Source organism: Alosa alosa, chromosome 22 (assembly GCF_017589495.1).
Source record: "Alosa alosa isolate M-15738 ecotype Scorff River chromosome 22, AALO_Geno_1.1, whole genome shotgun sequence".
Taxonomy (NCBI): Eukaryota; Metazoa; Chordata; class Actinopteri; order Clupeiformes; family Clupeidae; genus Alosa; species Alosa alosa.
In genome coordinates, this window is record NC_063210.1 from 8,776,776 (window position 1) to 8,804,766 (window position 27,991).

The following is a 27,991-nucleotide window of genomic DNA, read 5'->3' on the forward strand; positions in this document are numbered from 1 at the left end:
CTGTTAACAAACGAAAAGCTCACTTTTTCTTTCTAGAATTAATACTTTCACCTTGACCAATTTCCAAATTGTATGCTAAAATACAATGGGAACAAAGACGTTTTTACTCTGATACACACCTGGAACGGTCACCAAGTAGGCTACTAAAAGAGTAAAAAAAACCCTCCACAGACCAAATGTTACTGTTGAGAACAGTCTGTTTTGCATGCTGGAAAATGTAAGAAAGAGTCGAGTGGTTTCAATTAGCCTCCTGCTGGTGAAGTGCTAGAAATGGGCTGAGAAATGAAGCCTTATGAAAATGTGTTCCAAAACTACCGGTAATAGTTCTTTACATTATAGCATATGTCTCTGCTGAATGATGGTTTCTATTTGCCTAAATTTAGGAAAGTAGTGTTTTATTTCTCCCAGAGACTCAGCTTAGACAGTTGTCTGTCGTTAGAGCTCAGTGCCCTCAAATTAGCACCTCCTCATTCCTTATCTCCTAGGTTGAATGAGGTAGGTTAACGGACTTTGAAATGGGAATGTGGAATTCTCCCCAGGTGCATAGACAGGCACTATGCTCTTCAAAGTCTTGCTTCATCACAAAATTAGACTACACTGCAAAGAGACATCAAACATTTATCATCCACAAACTCAGTGTATACAATAAAATCTTTATTTCACATAAACCCAACAAATCTACATTAAAAGTAAATGAGTTGGAAGGCTGAAAGTTTGGCATAAAACATGACAGTTGAATAAAATGAATGTGTTCTCCTGGCCTAACATCCTACCCACATATCCAAAGTCTGACCACCTGAGGACCGGGTTTTCCCACAGATGACCAACTGCATTTAAACCTCTGGTCCCTTATTCTCAAGCCTTTATTTCAGACAGTACATGGCATAACGAGGTGTCAACAATGACAAATAACTCAAGCCTATCCTGTTCCTTTAACCTTTGCGATGTGTCACAGAAAAGCAGCTAAAGGTTGATTCAGAATTGGATAACAACTGGGAAGCAGTAGGCTGCACTATGAAGCGAGGTTATTCGCCTCATCCAGATAATTACAGGAGTATTTGCTGATCTAAAAACAACACGTTAGATTTGAAACGGTAGACGCTCAGTGCAGTGTTATTTCAGAGATCAGTGGGGACTCCAGGAGTTACCTGTATAAGCAAATAACGTCGCTTCGTAGTACACCCGAGGTGGACAGCGCGAAGGAGCCAAGCTTGAGGAAAGGCACTAGGGCGAGGCACCAGGCTACACAGTGCATACAGGCGAACATGACATCTGTCCTTCAAGAGACAGAGATTTGAGCTAAAACAAGAGGGGAGCACCATTCTTCTTCTTGAGCCTCTCCTCAAACGTTGTTTAGTAAGGCTTAATACTCAAGTTCTGAAAGCTTTTTTTTTAAACATTTCATTGCCTCATATAAAACAAACAAACAAACAAAAACATTTAGGCCCCTAGATTGGACAAAGGTTGGAGAGGTGGGAAGTCACTAAAAACACTTATTGGTAGAGTGCTTTTTAGAGCCAATTTCATTGGTCATGAATGAAAATTACAACTAAAGGGGTGTATATATATGTCAGCAGGTGAATCTCAAAGTAACATCTTTACACAACATATGTACAGGGATGACCCAGCTGGATTTGTGCAGTTCTCCTTCCACTCAACACCCTCAAAAAAAAAAAAAAAGTCAGAGATCACGTTTCGTGTTAGTGTAAGGTCAAGATTAAAACTGACAGCCAGTTGAACATTCTCACAGTATTTCATTGGGCAACTCTGTATGACAAAAAACAACTGCGTTAAAGAATTTTCATTTCTGTGGATTTTCCTGAGTACACAAAATCAAGGTTCTTGGGATTTTTTCTCTCTCCAATAGTCCCCCTTGATGAAAGTCCACGGGTTTCAGAGCAATGTGTCCCTCGCAATTGTGAAATGCAGTGAAATCTGTTAACCAGAGACATCACCTTCATCTGGTTCAGTTAATCGCAGTGAAATCTGTTAACCAGAGACATCACCTTCATCTGTTTCAGTTAATCGCAGTGTATTGTTTTTCATGGTTGCTGGGTGGAAGGACATTGTGACTATCCAAGGTTAAAAATGATGACATGAAACTTCAAAACTAAAAAGAGAAGCCTGTGTTCAGGTCTGTCTGAATGAAAAACTGTTAGTAGAAAGGGTCCATGATATCAGTAAGACAAGGTCTCCTCTTATTCCAAGGGATGGACAGTGCAATTGAGGAATGTACTGTAAAACAAACAAAATTGAGAGCATGAAAAGATGGACCACTTACAATGGACAAGAAGCATAAACCAATATGTCATCTCTCAGCCAACAAAAGATGTGAAGGTCAGGATTATAGAGCTGAAGCACTTACATCTCAGGTGAAACTAACAGCAATGATGATGGCTATGACTATAAAGAGTATAAAAAGGCACAGTGCAATCCAGAGTTTCTTCTACAAAAAAAACAGAGAGAAAAAAAACATCATTACACAATGGCATTTATGTTCACATTGCAAATTCACTTGTTAAGGAGAGTCACTGTCACCAGTGAGTAATATTTGGTAGCCGCTGTGGTGGATTGGATTAAAATGCCGGAGATGATGTACACTCAATGGTTATATTTACTGCAGGAATGAATGGAGTTGGTGGCAATATTATTGTCTGTAATAGTAAACATCCACAGATTACAGTGACAGTAAAACACATATGAGCCTAGTAGCAACCTGTTATAGGCTAGCAGCAAGTCTTCTCCTAATTGTGCAGCCTAGTGCACCACATTCTTTAACAAAGTAACATGGTAATTACAGTCAAACACGCTGCACAAGAGCCTTCAGAGGGAAAAGGCACTATACAAAACACTAGCAAACTAGCAATGTATACAGTAACCACGAGCCTATAATAAAAACAACACACATTAATACCACGGCCGATAAACAAACACTCGCGTTCTACTCGCGTACCACTGACAATGTTAGCACAAATATTACAATAATACATCACAAACAAATGTAACTATGTAACAATACTTACAGGTCTTCGAAAGCACACAATGTTACAATACAAATTAAGTATCCAGTCCAGCACAATAACCCAGTCTGCGAAGGCTGTAACCGTCTCCTATTTATCTGATGTTTCTCTGTTCCCGCCACTGAGCACCATCAGCGCAAGCATCCCCAGACTCACACTCTGATAGGTTGAACAAGTGGAGCCAGAAGGGGTGCACGCACTTCGAGCATGACCCAGCAACGACAACCGGCTGCTCACGTAAACAGCGTTGGGGCTGAAACAGCAGTCCTTTACAACACACTACAATTGTCCATGCTGAGTATACTGTAAGATCACTTCACCTTGCGTGCTTTCTTCTGGGAGACTACAGCTTTCTCTGTGTCAGTAACTGCCTTCTCAATGTAGTTTGTGGAGTTGAGAATGTTGTTCTCGATGCGGTCCACCATCTCTCCCTGAACACCACACAGAAATCAAGACAGTTTCTATTCAGCTCCTCAATAAGTCCTTTCACTGATGAAACCATCCATTTTTTATCATCATCTCAAAAACATCATGCTACATTGGCAATCATTTTTAACCATACTGATTTTTGTGCCAAGATATAATAATAATCTACTGTACAGGACTAACGAACTATTTCTGTAGATCTCCAGAACAGTGCATATAAATGTGTGTAAATTACTGAACAATTCTTATGGTTCACATTCACATTATTTGAATGTTCATCTCCAGTGGAGAGTCTATGGGTAGGAAGACCATGGTACTAGCTGCCCACCTGTGCCTCCACCTCCATGTAGAGATATTGAAAGAGTTCATGAAGGTCCTTGATACTCTTTTCCAACTTCATGATTTCATCCCGCCGCGTCTCAATCTCGTTTAGGGCCTGCTTGGTGGCGTGAGCATCGTTCAGAATCTGCGGGCAAATCCAAAGAGAATTGGTCTTAAACACTGAATCAGCACAGTGTGCAGGTCACTAAGGGCAGTCATCTTGGAAGATGTATGGTTATGGTAATGGTATTTAGCACGAGATTTACCAAAGTGTCTGACAACAATAGAATAACGATGAACAATAATACTAAACGTCACACATCATGTAAATTAATAATAGCCTAATGATCAGTACTAAACGTCACACATCATGTAAATTAATAATAGCCTAATGATCAGTGCAGTGTAGAGTCTATGCAGTTGCAGCGCTGTCTAATATCATCACAGCATGTCATACAAATTAAGCCATCAGAAGAGCTCTAAGTCTAGGAAAGTGATGGGGCACAGCCACTTCTACTTCTAATCTTACTAAAGTGTTCCTATCCAGGGTGACATTGAAGAAACATAAAACATTTTTTGAGACTGATCAAAACTAATCTGCAGCATAAATGCAAGGTTGAACATACTGTCCGAATTACTGTGGGGATATATTAAAACTGCTCAATTTAAGGGAATTCGCATGGAAGTTATAGTGCTATTTATACTAAAGATATTGAGGAAGGTCATTTCTGCTGTGACCTAAACTTAAGGGATTCAAGCCTGATCGAGGCTGATCAACATGCAGCCTGCTAGAAAAATATCAGCGAAGCATCTCACATGTGATTACTCACATTCTGCGTGAAAACGTCAGTCTGTCCGGTCTCTATCATAGACTCAAGTTGTTCTTGTGTCACTTGTGTGCAGGCTAAAAACAAAAAAGTGGAATGTGATGAGAATTTTTTGAGGAGGCGAAAGTGAAACATTCAAAAGCACAGTTCTTTCTCATTACATCAAAATGTTCAATCACAGACATTTAAGGGACTTTCAGTTATGCTGTCCACAATTCCACGGTAATACCAGTAATATAACTAACTTATTTTAATTTGTCGTTCTATTCGCTCCACATTCCGGTCTCTGTATTGAGCCTGAAGATTATTGCAGTAACCCATCAGCTCAACAAAGTCCCGTGACAAGATGACATGCTTGAGGAAATAAAAAAAGAGAATGTGATGAATAAAACAACAATAAATATGTGAAAACCTAGTTACAGTTGTTGTTGGTGAATAAATAGCTAGTGAATTGAATGCTACAGAATCTTATTGAAATTACCTGTGTCTTCTGCATTCTTTGACTGACTGGGACATATTTTCCATCTTCTTCAGTTTTTTTAGGTTCAAGGCCTACCAATTAAAATATTAATAGGATTATTCCTCTGCTTTGTGTCGCAGTTATATCATGTTATAGTATGCACAGCACATGGGAGAATCCCTCACTTTTATTTGTACCCATGTGGGTTTTTACCTAAATGAAATGTGGTGGAGCAGTTTTCATGTCAGTCATATAGTTCAATTTACAGTACTTACTCTTGATGTTCTTGTGGATGTGACCAGCTTTTGTTTTGATTTCATCCCTGAGCAACTGAAGCTCCTTTTTCATACCTGTAAAAACACAACCCAGATCGATCTTAAATATGAGCTCATTTCACTATAAAAATGAATCAGCTCTAGACCTACATTAATGACACAAAGGAGAATAGTCAGCAACTGTTCCTGTGTGTTCTGATCCACTGAAACATGCATTTGTTGACAATTAGAGGATCCAGACATGTAAGAGTAAATACATTTATACAATAAATACTTGTTGCACCTTTACACACATCCTGCCAGTATTTTGTCAGTATTCTAGCCTGGTACTACTGTATATCCACAACATTGTTACAATTGGGTTACTGACTGTCTTCAGGCAATGCAACTCCCAAAATGGTCTTCTGTTTTGTCTCCAGTTCTGAAACCTTCTTCTTCAGAGCCTCAAGTCCTTCCCGAACCTCTTGCACCTGTAAATGCAGGAGTCCAAACAGTCAAGTCACAAGTATACAGTAAAAGGTAAAGAATTCGCATCACAATGTTAATTTGCCATCTATATAATAATGTCATAACAATATTGCTTCCCAATTCATAATAATAACTATTTGTGTAAAAATTGCCAAGTTGTGAAAATATATTCACTGACCATTTGACATAATTATTATCAAAAGCAAAAACTAAATTGCTGAGTGATGCTTCTGACATCCACCCAAGACATTTCCACCCAAAACTGGGACTGTTTGTATAACTCAACTTGAAACCTGTCTGCTTGAGGGGAAGATCACGCGGTAACGTGTCACTCAGCAATTAATGAACCAAAATTTAAGAACAATATGTCAGTTAGTTTGTATGTGCCTACATCAACTTAAATAGTAGCACAAAATGGTCTGGTGAAATTAAATCTTCATGTGATTTTAAAGCCAGAAAGTGCTCGGTAACAGAGTTACAAAAAATTAACATCACTTTCTTACCATAAAAGTCAACATCAAACATGCGGTTCTCAAAATGTAACATAAAACAATTCATATAGAAGTGTTTCTACACTTCCACAGATTTTGCGACTGTGACTAGTTTTGACGTACTTCTAAGACATATGTTTCATAAGTCATAGTAACAGAGTTACATGGTAAAGGAGTTCCAAATGTTCCTATTGTTAAAACAAGATTTATTTGTAAAATTATCATGTATTCATTAGTTATAGTATGTTTTATCATAATGGAAGGAAAAAAAGTGTAAGTGTGTGTGTGTGTGTGTGTGGGGTGTAATGGGGAGTCTGTGGGGTATGTTTGTGTGCTAGTTTATGAATTATGAATGGAGGGGGGTAGTATGGTGTGTGTTTGTGTGGGAGGTATGGTGTAATGGTGTATGTGTGTAAGGAGGGGGGGGGTGTGCGTGTGTGTGTGTGTGTGTGTGTCCATCACCTACCAGCAACCCTTCAGTCAACACCACCATCTATGGTACAAGCTGATGGGTGTACAGTCACTAGATGTACACGTACAAATTCATTTATTTCATGGTCCCCCATGGACAGAATTTCATGAAACTTGCCATGCCCCCACAGGCTTTAAGCGTGACCATAGACATCATATTTGGGGCTGTTCAGAACACCATTTTAAAAGTGTCCTAATACCCCTTTAGATATTTCTTATGTCAAAACAATATCAAGGGAAATGTGTACAACATAAAACAAGAATAGAATTAGAAAAAAGTTGGCAATATCTTTCACAATTATTTTCAGATAAATGAGCTTTTCAAGAGCACTATGGCAAATAGAAACAAACTTTAACCTGTTTTGTAAACTTAAAGTGATTGGTAATCATACCAGATGTGTATTGTAGATGTTAACATGCGCGTGATCTCCCCCTTGAGTATCCTGTGCTATAACACAGCATCATATATTTTCTCCTGGGAGTTTAATGTCAAAGCTCACCTTCTTAAAGAAAGCCTCATTCTCCTTTTCTTCTTTCTCAGCAGATCCTGGTTTGATCATTAGTGCTCTGTGCTCTTCATCCTCATCTGAGGACTCAGCACCTTGCTAGATATTCCATAGAATGTTGTCAGACACACCTATGCATGGTTATCTCTGTCCAAACGTCATGCTCACTTTAACTGAATATGGAGGTTCAATATTGCCTTCCCGTCTGGAAATGACAGGCACTCTGCGGCCTTAGGGCGGATGTGGAAAGTAACTTTCTATTATAGAACAAGGAACTCACTGTGATCACTTTAGGAAAACTTTTAAACACATAAAAACACTTGCCAAAATGTTCTAACGGCGTTACACACCCACCATGTACAGTATAATGTTTACAAAACAGAGCTGCCAACCTTCCGTTGTACTATGGTAAGTTAGCTAGCAATTTATGTTGGTAGCATGCATCCAGCATTACTTCAGGAAACCATTGTGATTATAATGAAGACATCAAATTCCACACCCATTCAGTTTATTTCCTTACGTAATCAAGTGATACACTTATTTAGCGAGCTGTCCTACGGACAGTTGAGCTAAATTAATGTTACAGTACCAGTATGTGGCACAGTACTGACAAGGACAACTGAAGTTAGCTCGCTAGCACAGTTGGCTAACATTCGCGCTTGCTAGTTATTCGGCTGGTAAACTTTTCAGTACTTACAATCCCCAACTCTTTGGTTCGGTCTCGCATCCTGTCTTGCGATCGGTTCTTAAATATTATACTGAGTTCTACGCGAGAGCCACGAGTCTGTAAAACTGGTATTCCAGACTAAACGCGCGACTTTGTTGACATGCACAAAGCTAGAGTAATAAGTCGGTCATTCACTTCTAGTCCTTTTTAGTGGGCGCTGTTCATGAGTGCAGAAACTGTAAACGCACTGCGCATTTGGCAGATCTTCAACTACTATGGATAGTCTGGCGCCATTCAAAGAAACCACGTGAGTTACACACAGAATGATGTAGTATCAGCACACACACCAGCTGGCTCGTGGCGTCGCCACAACTTTTCCTCCCAAGCGTTTGTTATGATTTTTGAAAAGGCACTGCCACCTGCTGCACTGACTTGAAACTGCATTAATCTGATATCTGCTGTCTTTTGCTGGTGTCAATTTAGGATCACCTTGTGAAATATTACGCATTGAAAGCTACAAAGATTTGCAAAGTCATTTGTCACTAATCAGATTGAGACATAATTAGTTGAAGTTAGACTGAATAATTACAGAATAATTACAGAACTCTATTAATTAAACACAATTCAGATTTATTCAGCAATTCCCATTTCAGAGCGAAATAGGTCTGTTCACGAGTGTCAAAGATATTTCATCATCAGATATATCACAAAGTTCTGCTAATGCTGATATGACGATTGTCAGAGTTTGTTGTTGTATTTTTATGTGCTACGTAGCCTTTGAAAAGTTTAGCAAAAAGCTTAGTTGTGCTTGGCCACACAATGAGAGCTAGCTTATGTAGCCTGTGATGTAGGATACAAGGGTGAATGTTCCAAAACATTCACTGACAGTTCGTTCAAGTCTTTTATAAATGAAATAGATTACAAGAGATTTTAAAATACTCTGTGAAAGCAGTGCGTTGAAAACAATTGAAAATGGCCAGCCCTTTATAAACATTTTATATTATAACAGAGGCACCCTTCCAAAGCCATCTTCAACCATTTAGTGGATTCTTATCACTAGGCCTATACATGCTCAATTCACTCACAAGCTAACTTCCCATCAAAGGAAGACAAAGTAATGGCAAAGGCCTGTAATGCACACATAGGGAAACTGTAGTCCATTGAGAATACATCTTCGGCCACTCTCCCAAATTGCATGACAATGTAGTCCACTGTGAAGGAAATAATTAAGAATCATATGTTAGTGTATATAGCATTGAGTAAGAGTACAGTGAGAGATTGTTGTAGGAACACCACACCAGGTTGAGTTCTCCCTCACCGTTATCGGGGTGAACGATCTGAAAGTTTTTGACAGATGCCTGAGTAACCCTCCCGTGGAAGTTGAGGACGTAAGACTGGGATTGTTCGTTCCAGCTTGGGGACTTGTTGATCAGGGTCACCAGGTTCTCCGTGTTGCTATTCTCATGGCGGGTGAGCAGAGTCTCCAGGTCCTGAGAAAGAGTCAGGGATTGAGGTAGAGCAGCAAGGCAAATTTAACGGCAATAACTAAAACAGCAAAACTGAAATAAAGTCAAATAATGTCCTCATAGTTTTATTGTGTGCTTTGATACAATGGTAGCTAAGGGATATTAATGACTAATATTGCTGATTTTCCATAACTACAACCCAAATCAATGTGTAAAATGCAAATAAACACAGAATGTGATAATATAAAAGTCTTGTAAACCCATATTTAGCAGTAAAAAGGACATAGACAACATATCAAATGTTGAAAATTAACATTTTGACTATTTCATGGAAAATATGATCATTTTGAATTTCATGTCAGTAACATGTATACATCATTCCGAATTGATTGTGCCTTACCAAATGTACAAGATGCCCATGATGTAGGCAATAATACACCTCTACACCGTCATAGATGTTGGACCAAAAGGACCAAAACAAGTTGGGAAGGTTGGATGCTTGGATAGGCCCTCTCCTCTTTAGCACAGATTAGTCCATGATGTCCAAAAAGAATGGCACATTTTGATTGGTCTAACCACAGGATCGGTTTTCATGTTACCTCAGTCAATTTTAAACAAGCTCAGGCTCAGATAAAACGGTGGTATTTTCTGTGTCATTTCTCAATACAATTTTGGCTGTTTTGACTGTTACTAATGTTGCTGCAGTTTTTGAATTGAGTATGTGCACATAGACAATGGTTATCAGAGGTTTTCCTGATCCTATACAATGACAGGTCTGGAAACAGATCTGGTGTTGATGCAGTGCCATCTGAGGTTCAAAAGACCACAGCCATCTAATTTGCTTCCAGCTCTTTCCCTTGTTTGCAAAGATTTCTCTGAATTCACTGAATGTTTTAATATTATGTCCTGTAGATGATGAACTCCCCAAATACTTCATACCCAATCGTGTTGCCAGTTCTCCTAATTAGTTGTGAAACATTCCTCCTTTTTGTTTTCTTTATCATTACACAACTTTTCCAGCATTTTGTTACCCCCGTCCAAACTTTTTTTGAAACATGTTGCTGGTATCAACTTCAAAATAAACATATATTTTCCATGAAATAGTCGAATTTGTCATTTTCAACATTTGATATGTTGTCTGTGTCCTTTTTGCAACTAAATATGAGTTTAAGAGATTTGCAGATTATTACATTCTATTTTTATTCACATTTTACACAACGTCCCAAATTTTTCTGATTTGGGGTTGAATAAGTGATTCACACACACTGTCATCAAAACCGTGACTCGTGGAAGGCACGCTTACAGATTTGGGCCGAATGCAGACTCTTTCATCATTTTCTTTCATCCCCGGAATGACCACAGTCATTTTCCTTGGGCCTTTGAACCCCAAAACATTCTTCTCCTATCAGGGGTCACAAACTGTCATCAATATGAAACAGCATGGAAATCAATAGACATGACTTAACATGTGTGTGTGTGTGTGTGTGTGTGTGTGTGTGGGGGGGGGGGGCAATGAATAAATTCAATATCATATTTGGACTCACATAACATATTGCCACTAGCTCCTGACGAAGCTTTTCACACTCCTGAACAAAGGGCTTTTTCTCTGGATTCACTCCATTGTCATACACGGTAAAGCGAGTGCCCAAGACATTTGATCTAGTGGAAAATGAAGATATATGTAAATAAATAAGTACGTAGATAAATAAATCACAGGCAAAAAAAATTAGACAGAGACTGTCAAACTATGTAATTGCCTTAATTTGCCAATGTAGCTGTCTTTGTCTCTGGACAGGTCAGTAGGGTCAATTGAGATGAGGTAGTTTGATGTTTTGCTTCTCTTCCTCTTCCTCCCAGCCATCAGGAACACCTGAACAACAACAATAGATTAGAACAGGCGTGTCCAGTCCCACATCAGGAACACCTGAACAACAACAATAGATTAGAACAGGCGTGTCCAGTCCCACATCAGGAACACCTGAACAACAACAATAGATTAGAACAGGCGTGTCCAGTCCCACATCAGGAACACCTGAACAACAACAATAGATTAGAACAGGCGTGTCCAGTCCCACATTACCAAAATATGATGAGATAGCGTGTTGATTTGGTACAATTCACCCTATTTCTGAAAGGTTAATGATGGGGTTAATCCAGGAGTTACCAAACAGAGGTATATGGATTTAACGTAAACTAATGGATCATGGCTAATTCTGATGTATTATCTTGCAAACACATTCACCTGTTGGCCTAGTCACTAGTGTACTGGTACACTTAAAGATTAAAGAGAATGCAGAGTCCAAGTCAAGCTACAAACAAAGAGCTGGCCTTCATATTCTTTCACAAAATCTAATTTGGCCTCTGTCGAAACAAGTCAGGACATCCATGGATTAGAACAAAATGTACTATAACATGTTCTGTTATTTGTTATTAAATGTCTCCTTACACCTGGCCTCTCTCCTCACCCTTTTGCCATCCTCCTTCTCCATGTGCAGGTAGTAGGTAGGGTAGATTCCCTTCTCCATACCTCTCCTGTCTCTGGTGATTCTGCACTGAATGGTCATGTCCCTCGGAGCAGGTCGCAAGGCAAACTGCTCCAGGTCTTCCACAGACAGTGGGGATGACTGACAGAGGAATGGGTAGAGATATTCTAGGTTACGCAGAACAATATAAAATATCTATTTCTGTGATAGCCATCTTTTTTTATGGCCATCATGCAGAATTTACAATGACACAGGGGTGTCAAACTCATATCAGGCAGTGGGCCGGACTTGTTGGAATGAGACCTCACGCAGGGCTGTCCTTGTCGTGGTCATTATCATTCTTCTGCATGGGTATCAGAGTGGTGTTTGATGACACTCCTTTATTATACCCACAGCAAACAAGTATCATGTACTGCTGTCATATAGCGCTCTTTTCCTCTTAAAATGCCCTACTTCCATGTCAGTTTTTTCAGCTACTTCCTTCTTGAGGATGGTTTAATCAATTTATCATATCATAGAGATATGGCTTATTATGCATTGTTGACAACTGAATGTGAATATCTTTTTTTTCTCTAATTTTTTCTTCCAAAACATCTGGGGGGCCGCATGAATCCTGCTGGCGGGCCTGATCTGGCCCTCGGGCCTTATGTTTGACACCGCTGATTTACATGAAAGGACATTTCAGTTAACTGAGTCATTGCAAAATAATTGACATGCTGTCTATTTGGAAATTTAAACAGGTTAGTTCACATTAAACCCAGTTGGAGAAACACAACTGGATAAACAAAACAAAAACAGTCCTGTGATCACATCAAAATGGAAACACTTCACTTATGGGCTTACTCTTCCAGTAGATTCATTCTCAGAAGAAGACTCCCTGTAGTTGGAATTGAGAGAAGCAATGCTGTGATTGATCTTGTCTCTCTTTTCCTTCTTTTTGGACAGTTTAGGGGATTTCACAATCTCTATGGCTTCATCTTCTTCATTGTCACTCAATTGTAAATGTTCTGTGGGGCAATGGTAACAAAAGCATATAAGCGATGTCATTTGGCGAATACAATGAAATTTAGTGTAGAGGTGGACTGCAATATGAATCCAAACATGCAATGCCGTGTTTAAATAAAGGTGCCATGGGTAACTTACCCTTTATCACTTGTTTTTTCTTGGGAGTGGGAGGGACAGGGCTCTTGGACCAGTCTTTCTTCTCATCTTCAGCTTCTGATCCAGATATCCTTTCATTGCCTATCTGGAACTCTGTCACTGAGTCTATCTGAATCGCCGCTATAGGATAGACATTATAATTAGGAAATCATCTTAATCTACTTTAATATTGGCGGCCAATGGTTTTCAAAGGAACTTAGCATTGGTTTGTTTTAGAACAATACACAAAAAACGTTGTCAGTGGAATATTTTTCACCTACTTTGTTCCTCCTCCTCATTCTGCTTTGCCTTCAGTTTATTTTCATTTTTCTTGTCTTTCTTCTTTGCTGGTTTCTTCTCTTTCTTTTCTCTCTGCTTCTCTCCATCCTCTGCATCATTTTTCTCCACTACATCATCCACATACATATTTAATATTTAATAGGGGTAAATTAGCTATTATTAAATCATTTTGTACATGATTTTATTTATTCTTCCAGTGAATTGTGTGACATTTATGGTAAATGATCCTCACATTTTCCCTGTGCCTTTTTCAATCCTTTCTTTTTGGTCTTCTTCTCAGTTTGGCTCTCTGGTTCCAGGATGCATTGGCTCTCGATGTCCAAGTCGAGGGTCTTAGTGATGATGGGAATGGTTGGCGGGGCGTCCTCATAGACGGCCCTGTTTGTCTGGTTGGAAATGTTGTGCTCTCCCAGGCTGATCTCTTCGAGCATGCCATCAAGAGACTGCTCAGCTGGAGAGTCTGGCAATCAAGACACAGTTAAACTGTTTTTCACTGTTGCCAGGGGCAACCAATGATGTTATGGAAGGGTAAATTAAGAAAAAGGGAAATTAGTGTTGTGAAGTGTGTTGTCTGTGAAATGCTACAGCCACTAGGACCTTATGGCAATACTTTCCAAAGCACTTATTGCACTGTGCTGAATTATAAACCCGTAGACAATATCAGTGTCTTACCTGTAACAATATTGTAAATGAGGGATAATCTAAGATTAAATGGAACTCTTGTATTCTTTCAGTTGATAGTTTTTGTACTGACCATTCAAGGATGTGTTGCTTGGGGATGGCTCAATTAACAGGGCCGTGTCATCGCTTCCAGCTTTCTGTCGACGGTTCTTGGGTTTAGCGTCAAGATTGGCTGTGACCATCTGGATGTCTGACCTCTTTTTCTGCTGTTTTTTGATCAGCAAGCTTCGCTAAGAGAAACAATAAAGCAGTAACATATAAAACTTTAACACATAAAACATTAATGTTCAAGAAATCTGGTATAAAAGGGAATAACAATTCTGAACTGGTCAAGCAGATAAAATAATTTTAGGCATTTATATGAGATTTAGGTTCACTACTTCTACATAAAACTTGACTGACTGACAGCACTTCCTGTGGTACAATGATATTATATTAATTTCATTACATCCATGGCATTACACATTGGCTAGTGTTAACCCATGTAAACAAGTTGTCATATGATAGATTTCATGTAGCCTAGTAAAAGCACTATTTTCACACAGAAAACAGCACTATTTTCACACAGAGCTGTATAATTTAGTCAGTACAAGAAATTGTCATTAGGACTCTTACCTGATTATCCAGCTTTTGCTGACGGTGATCCGGGTCCTCCATGCCTGTGGAAAACGAATGGTAAACCACAATGTCTTTCTATTGAAACCGAGGTCCACAACAAACCAATAAGAGCAGCTGACTGGAAATCAATGGAGTTGTCTGCATTGGGGCACAGAAACTGGCCGTGCCAAAAAGACACCTAACAGACGCACTTTGCAGAAGCTGTTGAATCAAATGGACATTTCAGCGTCTCTCCCACTTCATCTGATGTCCCTAGTCTCCACCTGCGCACAACAGAAGGTAAAGAAGATTAGGGGAGATAATGTTCTTATACTCACGAGTTCTCCTCCAAGGCTGCATGCAGGGCGCACTCATTCTCAGCTGAATGACCAAGTGACATCAAATGCACAAGTTGCCAAGTTCTCTCCTTCTGGATATTTAGGCTAAATGTAGTACCTTAATGTTGCATGCCATGAGAAATAACTGTTCAGAATGTGAATTAATATGTAGGCAAGGCAAGGATTTTTTTCTTTAGCCTACTCTCTTTGTGGAAGCCATTCAATTCCTCTATTTCCCCTTTTCCAATTATATACCTGTCACTTTGTTCTGGATTGTTATGCCATTAAGACTGGCTGTGTTTAACACAGAACCGTGGACTATATGATGAACTGGTGTTAACTTTACCTTTATTAAGTTTATCTGCGTGTGTGTGTGTTCAGGAGTAGTTTACCACAATGTAGGAATTTCCATTTTCGACGTAGGCTACTGGGTATCTATTTAGTGCCAAGAGTCGGGCTACCCAAATAACCTAAACAACAGCAATAGCGCATTAGTCTACCAGGCGTTCCAGGTGCACATCGACATCAGACTCCATTCATTGGGTTGAAAGTAGCCTCAAGATGAGTTGGAAGCCGTTGGGCTATTTAAAGGTAAAATATGTACGTTGTGTTGCTTTAAATGGGCTACTTGTAAGTGGGCAGGGCATTTTTTTCTCTGCTTGCGTTTCACACAACCGGCACAGTAGATGGCAGTATACACGTTCTGTCTATGCCACTGTTGACTAAGCAAAGAAAAGAGGAAGAAGAGAAACTATACAGGCTATATGGTATCTGGTTTAACATGCTATATCTGAGTGAATCTTGCAAATTGCTGTTCAATTAAGAATTTGCGTTGTCGTGATAAACTTAATTGGTCCATGTAGGCGCGACTGTCTGGCCGTTTGTTGTTTAGGCTACTTTGAACTCCGAGGCGAATGGATCATGGCATCAGCTCTTGTCAAACAGTTTGTCGACTCATCCTCCTCCTCCTTAGGACGAAAGAATAATAAGTCATAGTCACTTCATCTGTCTCGCCCAAACGCTCTGAAGAACTGCTCGTTCTAAGGTTTTGCACCTAATAAAGGAATATACCAGAATATCCAAAGAAAGGAAAGTGAGTATCTCCTTGCATTTATTGAAAATGTTGAACAAACCGCGCTATTGGGCATTTTTTTCTCCTGACTCTGAAGGAGACACTCTGAGGCCCTCTTCATATGTGCCAGTTTGTTCCCTATCTATAGCACTTGAGCAATGAACTGTTGTTGTAACAAAAACGTAACCATTTGAGAACACAGTGTTCCATTTTTGTGATGACGGATATGCCTATTTACTCGTATGGTTTTGACGTTAAATTCTGATATTAGACTACCTTTTGTTAATGTTTTTACACTTTCACCATAGTTTCTTTCTTTACGAAACCACAAAAGTCTATCAAAAACAGATAGGGAGTTTTCATGCCAAGCGTAGGTTGGCATCCATATGTTCCATGTTTCGTCATCCGTCACGAGAAATAAGCTTAATCATTGTCAGCGAATAAACAGCCCTAAATATGCTCGTGCCTGCATTGTCTGGACGGAGGTAGGAGGAGGTTATGTTTGTGGAACAGTGACTGAGTCCTGAGGAAGGAACAGTTTCTGTTGTCAAAGGTCAGAAAAGCTGCTGAGCTGCTGTGCTCTCCTAACAAGACAAAAAATGCACCTTATGTTTATGAGCTAATTGTGGAAAATATAAACTACTTATGGGTATTATTGATTGATAATATTTTAGTTTACAAGCTAAGAAAATGGCATGTGGAATGTTGTTTGGAAAATCACTTCTTTTCAGTATCTATTTTTTGTTTGATTTTGTGTGGGCAAAAAGTGTCTCAACTGTACTCAGTCTACCCTACCCATGTCGAGGGTAGCCAAGAGAAGTCAGATAGAATCACTGGCTTTGTATGCTCAGTTCCTTAATTTTTTGTTTTATGGAACCGTGAGGTTAAAAAACAAACATGCAGGTATTTTTATCAGGCTGATCCTACTGTGCTGGAAGCAATTAGCTTGATATTTGAGTTTACGGTTAAGTTTGTGGAGTGTTGAGTCATGAGTCATGTTCTGGTGATGTGTATGACTGAAACCAATTTTTATTGACACTGTTCATGTTTCTCCCCTTTTTGTTTCACAGATGCTGTTCTGGTACGATGATTAAAAGTCAGGACCAAGATGTAAGAGTCAACCTTTTCTCCCTATTCAGTTTTATCCTGATAAAAATATTTTATTGCCTCGTATTCAGACTATACAGATGGAAACTGAACTCGGGTCTACATAATTCTTATATGTTATAGTCTGTAACTGCTGAATTTTGATTGAACACAAAAGATTCTTGTAAAAGCACAACTACCTTGTAGACTGTTTAAGATGATTATATGACTTCTGATGACATTATACTATTGTGAGAGTAATACACTGCCAAATCTCAAGATTAGAGCTAGATCACTTATAGCCTAATCCCCACACTGAAAAGTGCTGCACTACACTAGATGGTAAATGGTTGTAAATCGGGTTTTGTTATTAGAGGCCAAGATTTAAAACCTGTCAAAATGCAGATAAACACTTGTTTATTTGCCAGGTAGTTTCAGATGTAATAAGGGGTGTATTTGAAGGGTTCAGATGCAAAAGCCTCTAAATGCCACCTATGTCAAAAATGAGATAAAGATGGTGAGGGGATGCTCTCCACACATAGTATACGCTAATCAAATAATTTAACTTCAAAACCCACTAAATACCACTCTCTTCCTGGTCTGAAATATCGATTTATAGGCAAAAACCTATAGGAGCCTGAATTTAAATGCTCATTTAAAAAAAAAAAGTGGTCAGACGGATTTAGAGGGTTTTGCATCTGAACTCTTCATTTGAAGTGTTTTCAGTTTCAAATTGATTGCCAACTAAATTGCCAAATTACCACAAAAGTCTCTGACTGCAGCTTCTTACATTACATATCTTCTGCTTTACTTACTCCTCAGTGTAAACTAATATCTTGCATGTAGACAAAACAAGACATTTGAGGACATAGTCTTGGGCTTTGGGGAAACACTAGTTAACCTTTTCTACCAATTTTCTGACATTTTATTGATCAAAAACAACAAATCGCTTGAGAGAGAAAATAATCAACAGGTTAATTGACTTTGACAATAGTCATTAGTTGCAGCCCTACAGTTTGTTGACATGCTCACTTATATATATATCTCCATACTTATCTTTCAGGAATTTATTGCTGTCCGCGTTCAAGACCCTCGCACTCAAAATGAGGGTTCATGGAACTCCTATGTGGACTTCAAGATATTCCTCCATGTGAGTGTTGCCTCACGGATTACAATAAATGTTAGCCATGTTAGCATTAAAAACACACATCAGGTCATGAACTATGACCTAGTTGTTTGATGGTGAAGTACTGTAGTGTGAGTCTTCAGTACTGCAGTGTGACTAATTCTGTACGCCATGTTGATGTATGAATGGAGTGGTGGAGTGGGTGTTTTTTTTTTGATGAATTGCTTTATGACCGTCCCCCGTGGAAAATGTGCAATACTAAACTTTGGAGTGGTTTTCCTAAGCCTGATGGAACCAGGCAAATTGATTATGAGAAGAAAATATAGGCCTAATTCCACTGAAAACTGAGCTTGGGGCAGTAGGATGGTAGCCTGACGAGCCAGACCCACATTAAAATGTAGGGTCTGGGCACTCTCCGTTCGCAGTGCTCAGTCCGAGGGGCGGGATAATCGGTTGTCTTTCAAATTCCCTCTGCACGCAATAGGACAGCACTATGAGTCCCATGCGTTTTCCCACCAGCGGAGCTAGTTGGCTGGTTCAGACTTTCAGACTTAAAAACAGCTTAACTCGTGTCACACTGTTCGCCAACAGCAACATCCATCTTTTTTGTTTTCAAGTAGCCGGGAATTCAAGCCAAACCGTTGCAACTCTGCCATCAATCATTATGTTAAGCCCGCCTAACGATTTGATTGGCCTGATAGAAGTTTAATTTTTCGAGCTCACAAGCCAACGGAGAGTTGCTAGACTAGCCCTGGAGGCAAATGTAATTTTCTGCCGCTAGGGTGCGTCTAGATTTCTGGGCTAGTAGGATGGTGGAACCAACATAGGTTTTGTTGTGTGAACAGACGTTTTATGGTAAAATGTAGGCTGGTGATATTTCTTGAACTAAGGCCATGACTCACTGCCCTCGGGATGGGCTGCCCTTAACAATCACTGGTCACATGACCCATAATAATATGATCATTGTAGTTTCAACCTAGAGTAAAATACCTCTGAATTTCTGCCCATTTGCCAGGGGTTTTTCACAAAAAAATACCATATATTCTTCCTCAAGGGAAACCCCATTATTGTGGCTAAAGCGGTTTGACTCATTCATTACCATCACCTTGTTGATGTGATTATTGTAGTGATATGAGTGATTTATCTAATTAAATGAATAAGCATTGTTCAAAGCCAGCTTGTTTGCTTTGCTTTTCATTCAAATGGTCAAATCACACACATGTAGATTTTAAAGTAAAACAGTTATTCCCAGCTGCTGTTCCAAAGTTGGAAAGTAGTCGACTAAAATAGTATGAAAATATAATCCACTTCTGGTGGTTTTCCATATTTTTCCAGCAAGGCAAGTTGAGTTATGGTCCACTGAAAATGAATGGCCTCAAGTCCCTCAAGTGCTATGTTTTCATCATGGTGACCTGTTCGATCATGTGTGGTTGGCTTTGGATTTGTGATAATGAATGTGATTACTTATCTCTGCCCCTCCAGACCAACAGCAAGGCCTTCACCGCGAAGACTTCCTGTGTGCGCCGGCGCTACAGCGAGTTTGTGTGGTTGAGAAAAAAGTTGCAGAAGAATGCTGGCTTGGTGTAAGTACTGTGAACAGTCAGAAATACTCTCAAGCATTTTAACCCTATTAGCCTAACATCGTAAACAACTGTATTATTGTCTGTGAAGGGGAAAAACACCTCAATCATATATCTTTTTATGGTTTTGTAATGGTACACCTAATGTGGCCAAAAACTGAACTTTGAATGTTCTTGTTTGCTTTAATAGGCCTGTCCCAGAACTGCCAAGCAAGTCTTTATTTTTTTCGTTCACTAATGAAGATTTCATTGAGAAGAGAAGGAAGGGCCTTCAGAGCTTCTTGGACAAGTAAGTTCCTTATTCATGTGATAAGATAATATGTGATAAGATAATAAATGTGATATTAGTTACAGTGACAGGTGTGTCACACTTACTCATGAGATCAATAGTCATTGCAATTAATAATCTTTTGAATTGATTTCATTTGTGCGATATGATAACCATGGTAGTTAAGAAATAATGACATGTAAATAGCTATTGCTTTCGACACCTGACACTGTTTATTTCGCAGATTAAAATGCTCAGAAATTGCCATTGAGACCCACTCCATGGACTAACAAACCTATTGTTTCTTCTGGAAGGGTTGTACACATGACTGTCTGCCTGTCAGACAGCCAGCTCCACCTGTTCCTTCAGACCCAGCTGCCAGTTAGCCATATCCAAGACTGTGTTCAGGGCCTCACTCCATACACTGTCACTGATGCCATTCTCACCTACGCATCGTCCAATCAGGGCTGGACCCAGGAAGAGGACAGCGACACACAGGAGCAATGCCCAACTCCTGTTCCTTATGAATCCATGGAGAGGTACAATTTTATCACAGTGACAACAATTCGAATCTGATCTTATTTTGTTGATTTATTAGCTTCTACACATTAGCTTCATATGTCTGCAGAAATATACTCTTTTCGTATAAATTATCAGTGGAAGTCACTTCTGTTGCTTTCTTTCTGTTGCAGCCCCTCTCCCCACATGCCGTCTTCCCAGTGTGGGCCACCTGTTACTCTCACAGCCAGTAAGGAAGCTGGTGCTGCTGCTGCTGTGTCTGATTCTGTGACTGTGGATGTTCATGATGTGAACGTGGTGGAACTAACAGCAGACGCTCAGAGCGAGAAGGCCCATGAGGGGGAGAGTCATGGGGACAGAGCTCCTGTGGGTGACGCTCACGCGGAAGCCATAGTGGAGGTTCATCCGCAAGGTGTTGACTTGATAATTGTTGACCAGGAAGATGCTATCGCAGAAGGGAACGCCACTGAAGGAGCACAGCAGAGTAATGGAGGTTTTGAAGATGCAGCTCTGGAAGCTGTTGACCAAGTGGAGAGACTTTTGAACCAGGTTGGACTTCTTGAGGAGACCGTTACAGATCAATATCAAGAGGTCACCTCGGAAGCTATACTTAAGGTGACTGATCAGGGGAGTTCCTCGGAAGAACAAAATGAGGTGGTGGAGGTGACCAGTGAAGACACAACGAATGTAGAACTCTCTCAACAGGAAGAGAGCTGTTTAAATAGTGCTTCTGATAATGACAATTCTGTTTTGGAGGCATCTGTTGTGCCACAGAGCCTTTCCGAGTCAAATCATGACGGAGGTGTTGCTGAAACTGATAGTTTGCAGGATAATAGTGAAACAAGCGTCGGCAAGAATGGACCAGTGGAGGAACAATGTGAAGATCAAAGCCAAAATCGGGAGAGGGATGTAGAAATGACCCCTTCTCGGGAGGAAAGTGGAATGGAGGCCGATCTAGATGAGGGTGTGTGTGTGGACAAGGCTGAAGAGGAGGAAACCACTGGCGAGGTTTTGCAGAGTGTCCTTCTCCAAAGTCTGGACCACTGCGAAGAGGAGAGCAACAACACCAATCGTCTCATGTCCAACGGGCACAACAGTGACAACTCAGTGACGAGTGCCATGGAAGATTCCACAGAAGAAGCCCCAGACTGTGAAAAGATGATCAGCTCCAATGTGATCGAGTCCGTGGTGTCAGACAGCACTGAGGACCGCACAGTAAATTTGGAAGAGACCCTTGAGGGCTGTGACCTTAAAGGTCAAATCTGCCACGACCAGATTGAACTGCCTTACACAGACCTCAGTGCGTCTGAAGGCGGTGAAGAGGACCCCCATGGAGTTGCCATTCAATAACAGAACATGTCGGTCTAATCAGCCACCTGGAGCCCACGTTGTGAGTCATGCTACTCTAAAGGGTTGTTAGTCAGCGTTCACATTAATCAGAACACTATGGTATGGATGGTCACTCCTCAAGGAGTCTCAGAGGCTGATTGCCTCTCCCATTCATGTAATCATTTTTTTTCCCTTTACAATGTCATACGCATTTGATCGTTAAGACAGGCATTGTGTGAAATGTCACCCTTTGGGAGATGCACTCATCACACTGTTTCTGCACTGCTGTCATAACTTTGCTTGCAGGCTGGCTGTCTCTTGAGAGTGAATTAAAATTTTCTTTGAAGCCTTTCCACATCAGAAATGAACAGTGGCATGGCAGTTTACAGAAACAAGCACTGAACTGGAAATACCTCATAATGAGAGATATTAAGCTGGGAATATGTAGGTCTTTATATAAAGTCAAGTTATATGCGATATTCTTGGTAGTTATGTGTGTGTAATGTGCATAACTACTGAGAACAAATGAGGAGCGTATGATCAAAGCGTTGCATCTTAGCTTCATCTTTTTCCCAGCATACATCACAATGAAAGCACCAGCCATGCAAATTAGGGTTATGTGATTCATACCATACTGTCTGCGAGTTTTCAGAATAAGACACTATCAATGATATGTTGAATGCAAGTCAATGGAGATGCGTTGCATGGTTCATGTATTGGTGGTATGTTACTCCAGGGATGTGATGATATTGCATCATGCTTGTGAGGGCCTGTATTTGATTTGATTTTATGTAAAACAAATAAGACTTGGATAATGTCTGCCAAGGGACATAGTTGTGTGAATGTTCCAATATAGTAAGTCATGGGTAAATTCACATACATTGTTTTACACTTAGAAATTCCTTCAAATGGGCATGGCTTTCTCACAGCAAATCCCCTGTGTATGAATAGCTTTTTGAAGAGTTATGTTAGGATAACTTCTAACTTCTAGCTCTAAGAAATTTTTACTAAATATTGGCATGTTTGGTATACAGTTTTGGATTTTGATTTTGCAGTGGTAGTGCAAAGACTTGTAAGAAATAAGTCATCCTGTATACAAGCTGAAATGAAAGTTCATTTTCTTCACTTGGCATTAAGTCATAGTGTATCCTGAAGTGTTTAATGAAAGTATGTTATAAACAAAATGAAACTAAGCCATGTAATTTTGTTGCACATTTTTTTTACAGCTAACAACTTGGCAGCACTCGGTCTCAGAATCCATAGTTCAACATCACACTATTTTTGCCAAGTGTGTTAGCTGGCACACAACTAATGGTGCAAAATGTGGATACCAAAAATGTACATTTTTTGATCATGAGTGTGAGACAATTGTACATCATACTTTTTTGACAAAATATTCCCTTAACCACAGTAGTCCATATGTGGGTGTTTCATGTGTGCTTTCATGTTCTCGAGTACAGAACCTGACTGGGCCTATCTTTCCTGCTTAGATTTGACAGTGGTTTTGTGATGCTAACACTACTTAGTGGAGAATTTAGTCTTTCAGTTTGCTGCTACATTCCATATTAAGTCATTGGCATCTGGCAGTGAAATTCCTACCCCTCTTTATTAAGTCTCAGATATGTACACAGGAACAACATGTTTGATAAAATGTTATTATAACAGATTTCTTTAGTTTGAATTTCATTCATTGTTTTGTCTATTGTTTATTTTAATGTTTATTTTCAAGAGTTTATTCATAAGAGTTATAACTGTATTTTAAATGCTTTTAAATTAGATTATATTTTAATTGTCATTTGTGATTGTAAATGTGTCACTGCTTCTAATGAACAAGGATGTGTAAGGGCCAAATGAGCCAATCTGTTGTTGGCTTGGACAAGGAAACTTTGGTTTGTTTGATTTTTTTAATGCAAAGGAAATATTTTATCTTGATAAATAAAACGTTCACTGAAAATGTTCATCCTTCAAGTGTCAATAGCTTTGGAAATGTTGCAGGTTTTAAATGCAGGTATGCATTAGTATATTTGCTTCTCAGTTTGCCACATTGTTTAACAGCAACATTTTACTTAAAGATTTATGTGATGAGAGAATAATTTTACATAATCTACCACTTTATAAAAGCAGAATTTAAATCAGATTCGTATCGACATTTTTAGATAAGTATTGAATTACTGTATTAAACATTCATTAGCATAAGACTGAATACACCTAATTCCAAACTAGCATTCACATGGACATGCCTCAGGTGGAGCAGCTAACAGAATCCTCAGTATGAAGCACGGAAAGCAATGAATGACAAAAAGCAATGACAGAACCGTGATGCTCAGTCACTTGGGATGTTTCCTGGCCTCTAGATTTATATTTGAAACTAGTTGAGTGTCTTAAGTTGTTGATCACAGAACCTAAATAAATACTACTGCATTTGTTGTCCTGATAGCCATCAGAAGCTAGCTAGAATTGTTGTAGGAATAGGTTATTATTTTCTTATCTCTGCTCTGAGGCCCTACAGTAGCAAAATACAAATGCTGGATGTAGCTCATTATTCAGCAGTCAAAGGTAGGATACAGGAGTGATGGCAAGAGTGGATGATGTTGCATGGGCTAAGCTGGGCTTTTCACTTGTACTGGTGCAACTGTGTCTAGTGTCCAGCTTCCAATATTCATCACCTGCTTCGAACAATCCAGTAAAGAGCGTTGATGATTTTTGCTCTGGTGATAAGCTTAGCATTGTTCACTTTTTGCACTTCCTCCATGGCACACACTCCACCACAACATCTCACTGCATCACTTCCACATACTGCATCACAGTTTCAGCCATTTCGGAAATCTAAATGTGTTCAGTAGCCGAATATATCACCACTTTTTTTGAACAGTATTCAATAGCCTATTGAAATATTTCTAAATGAATCTACTGCTTTCAATCTCATTGACTGGTACAGCAAATTAATAACAGTAGCCAGTTATTAAAAAATGAATAATAATACCAACTGTATTGGAACCAAAATCCCGAGTTTCCCCATCTGAGGGTAAATCAACCCAGAGATCAAGGGTAAGCAGATAGTTTTTGTTCTTGGAATACTCCCCTGTGTTCCACTAGAGAGCAGTGACCTTAATGACCATTAATGACCTACAGGGATAACATCGATCATACACTTCCCTCACAATAAACCATCTCAAGCAAAGCACATTTCCTTCCAGTACTTCTGCATTTCCTCCTGAAAGTGGAAGTAGTGAGTGTGAGAGAACACAAAGCTCATAAAAAATGTAGGTGCTCTATACAAAAGGGTAACACTCCATAATAAGGTGCCATAATAAATAGCAAACTAGTAATTACCTAACCCTTTGTTAATATTTGTTAGTTGTTACTAACATATCTATTTGGCACAAGTTAATAGTTTTTTAATCATTAATTAAATATTAGTTGTTTGCATAAAATCTGTATGCAAATCTATTAACTAATATTGTATTAATATGTGTTAATAGTTAACTAAATGTCTTTTTGCCACTAATTAACAGTTATTTCTTGCATCATTTAAATGTTAAATGTTTATTTGCAAACTATATGTTAATAGAAAAGTTAATGTTTGTAATTATTGTGTAATTATTATTATTTAACTAATTGTTATTAAACTGTGCTTCTGCCTATCCCAATATGAACCGCTCTCCACAGGACCCTTACAATAGATAGATAGATACTTTATTGATCCCCAAGGGGAAATTCAAGAAAAAAACACGGAGCTACCTTGACATGCTGCCACTGTTGTCGGCGCCGGAACCGCTTGCAATAAATTTGGTTAAGCTAAATTAATATATTAGTAGTATATAGCTATAACCGTGGGGCCCCTTATAATAAAGTTGGTTAAGCTTAATTAATATATTAGTAATATATAACTATCAGTATGGGGGACCCTTATAATAAAGTTGGTTAAGCTTAATTAATATATTAGTAGTATATAGCTATCAGTGTGGAGCCCCTTATAATAAAGTTGGTTAAGCTTAATTAATATATTAGTAATATATAAAGTCAGACGGTGAAGGGACTGAGACCAAAATATCACATTTATTCCTTTAGGAAAAGTTAAAACAAAACAACAAGTAGTTGAATGGGCTATATTCCATGCATCATTCCTATACCATCACTGTCAGTCCTACTAGCAAGGGAGACATGCGACATGGAATGTTCAGGTGCACAGAACGACAGTTTATTAATATTCTGAGACTTACATAAACACTCACAGACGTAGACCATAATGCATAAACATAATGCTAAACTAAATGTACATTAATTTCCTGCTAGACTGAATTGCACTTTCCATGCACACTAAGCTAAACTACACTGAATGCATGGAAAGTTGCTAGTGGAGTTTACAGCTAGTCACGTTAGACTCCGTGTGTATGAACTCGTGGTCATAATGAAAACATTAGATTGATAGATAGATAGATAGATACTTTATTGATCCCCGAGGGGAAATTCAGGGGGTCTCAGTAGCATACAGACATCACACACAACATGCACTTACAGCAGAAATGGTAAATATAGTATAAGTATAAACATATAACTATATATAACATATAACTAAACTCTACTGTACAATAGAGACAGTAGGAGATGAGAAAAACTAACAAAACTAAATACTAAATATACTATATAAATAAATGTAAAAAATCCAGTGTGCTTGAGGGTGATCAAGCATGAGACGCTTGTAGTGACAGGGCCTGTAGTTTTGTGTGCATGGTGAGGTGCTCAAGAGAGTGAGTGTCATGGTGAGGGTGCAAAAAGTAGTCCAACAGTAGTCCTTTAGTTATGTGTGCATGGTAAGGTGCTCAAGAGAGTGAGTGTCATGGTGAAGGTGCAAAAAGTAGTCCAACATTAGTCCAACAGTCCAATAATAAGGTCTAGAGACCAGCATAAATAATATGGACAAATCGGAGAGTAAAGTATAATAGACAAGGTAATATAAAAAACTATGTCAGTGCAAGAACAGGTTGAGGTAATAGGGTTACAGCCATTCAGTATTGAAGCAGAAGCCATTGATCATGTGTGCTAATATAGCATGAAAAACAGTGTAGCAGGAAAACAGTAGTAAAAACATTAGGCTGTGGACATTAGTAAAACAGTAGTAAAGCAGTAGTAAAACAGTCAGTACTCAAACATGGAGAGGGTGGAGAGGCAGACAGACTAAGCAGAGAAGTCTATCTCTCCTCTTCCCTTTAGTGAAGCATTGAACAGTTCAATGGCCCTGGGGACAAATGACTTCCTCAGCCTTTCAGTTGTGCATGGCAGTGAGCGAAGTCTCCAGCTGATCAAGCTCTTTTGCTTTTTAATAGTGCTGTAGAGTGGATGGCATTCATTGTCCAAGATGTTGATCAGTTTGTTCAGGGTCCTTTTGTCAGATATTGAAGTGATGCACTCCAGTTCAGCTCCCACTACAGAGCCAGCCTTCCTTACCAGCCTGTCAAGTCACCCAGCATCCTTCTTCTTTGTGCTTCCTCCCCAGCATACCACTGCATAGAAGAGGACGCTGGCCACAACAGACCGGTAGAACATCCTGAGGAGCTTGCTGCACACATTGAAGGACTGCAGCCTCCTCAGGAAGTACAGCCTGCTCTGCCCTTTCTTGTAGAGTGCGTCAGTGTTGGCTGACCAGTCCAGTTTATTGTCCAGGTGGAGACCCAGATATTTGTAGATGCTTACCACCTCCACATTGACCCCATCAATGGAGACTGGTAGCAGAGCGGGCTTAGACCTGCGGAAATCCACCACCATCTCCTTGGTCTTTGAAGTGTTGAGTTGAAGGTGATTGAGTTTGCACCATTGCACAAAGTTCTCCACCAGGCTCCTGTACTCCTCCTCTTGCTCGTCCCCCCACAATTGCAGTATCGTCAGAGAACTTCTGCATGTGGCATGACTCGGTGTTGTAGCAGAAGTCAGATGTGTACAGGGTGAACAGGACTGGAGAGAGCACAGTTCCCTGTGGCGCTCCGGTGCTGCTGATCACAGTGTCAGAGAGACAGTTCTTCAGTCTGACGAACTGTGGTCACTCGGTCAGGTAGTCTGTAATCCAGGTTACCAGG

At 39.5% G+C, this 27,991-nt stretch overlaps 3 protein-coding genes across 4 annotated transcripts; 1 reads left to right on the forward strand and 2 right to left on the reverse strand.

The window, feature by feature from the left end:
• Window positions 1-637: 637 nt before the first annotated feature.
• stx4 (syntaxin 4) lies at window positions 638-8,260 on the reverse strand. Its single transcript, XM_048232409.1, has 11 exons — window positions 7,963-8,260; window positions 7,260-7,364; window positions 5,700-5,799; window positions 5,330-5,404; window positions 5,076-5,146; window positions 4,840-4,948; window positions 4,598-4,671; window positions 3,775-3,912; window positions 3,341-3,451; window positions 2,366-2,446; window positions 638-2,235 (listed from the first exon to the last, which is right to left on the reverse strand). Exons 1-10 carry the CDS (start codon window positions 7,990-7,992, stop codon window positions 2,369-2,371), a joined length of 891 nt encoding a protein of 296 aa, XP_048088366.1. The 5' UTR covers window positions 7,993-8,260; the 3' UTR covers window positions 638-2,235; window positions 2,366-2,368.
• A 285-nt stretch (window positions 8,261-8,545) lies between these two features.
• si:dkey-220f10.4 (tubby protein homolog) lies at window positions 8,546-15,504 on the reverse strand. The gene is made up of 14 exons (XM_048234011.1): window positions 15,438-15,504; window positions 14,618-14,883; window positions 14,076-14,232; window positions 13,554-13,781; window positions 13,390-13,428; window positions 13,303-13,356; window positions 13,025-13,162; window positions 12,725-12,888; window positions 11,864-12,022; window positions 11,156-11,268; window positions 10,943-11,057; window positions 10,702-10,800; window positions 9,251-9,422; window positions 8,546-9,143 (listed from the first exon to the last, which is right to left on the reverse strand). Exons 2-14 carry the CDS (start codon window positions 14,657-14,659, stop codon window positions 9,010-9,012), a joined length of 1,614 nt encoding a protein of 537 aa, XP_048089968.1. The 5' UTR covers window positions 14,660-14,883; window positions 15,438-15,504; the 3' UTR covers window positions 8,546-9,009.
• Window positions 14,796-23,875, forward strand: snx11 (sorting nexin 11). Of its 2 annotated transcripts, none has more exons than XM_048232407.1 (7): window positions 14,796-14,899; window positions 17,080-17,119; window positions 18,159-18,245; window positions 19,704-19,804; window positions 19,992-20,090; window positions 20,384-20,608; window positions 20,762-23,875. In XM_048232407.1, the coding sequence occupies exons 2-7, from the start codon at window positions 17,096-17,098 to the stop codon at window positions 21,936-21,938; spliced, it is 1,713 nt and encodes a 570-aa protein (XP_048088364.1). In that variant the 5' UTR covers window positions 14,796-14,899; window positions 17,080-17,095; the 3' UTR covers window positions 21,939-23,875. The 2 variants fall into 2 exon arrangements, with proteins under 2 accessions (XP_048088364.1, XP_048088363.1); XM_048232406.1 differs by lacking the exon at window positions 14,796-14,899 and adding an exon at window positions 15,654-16,030.
• The last annotated feature ends 4,116 nt before the right edge of the window (window positions 23,876-27,991 follow it).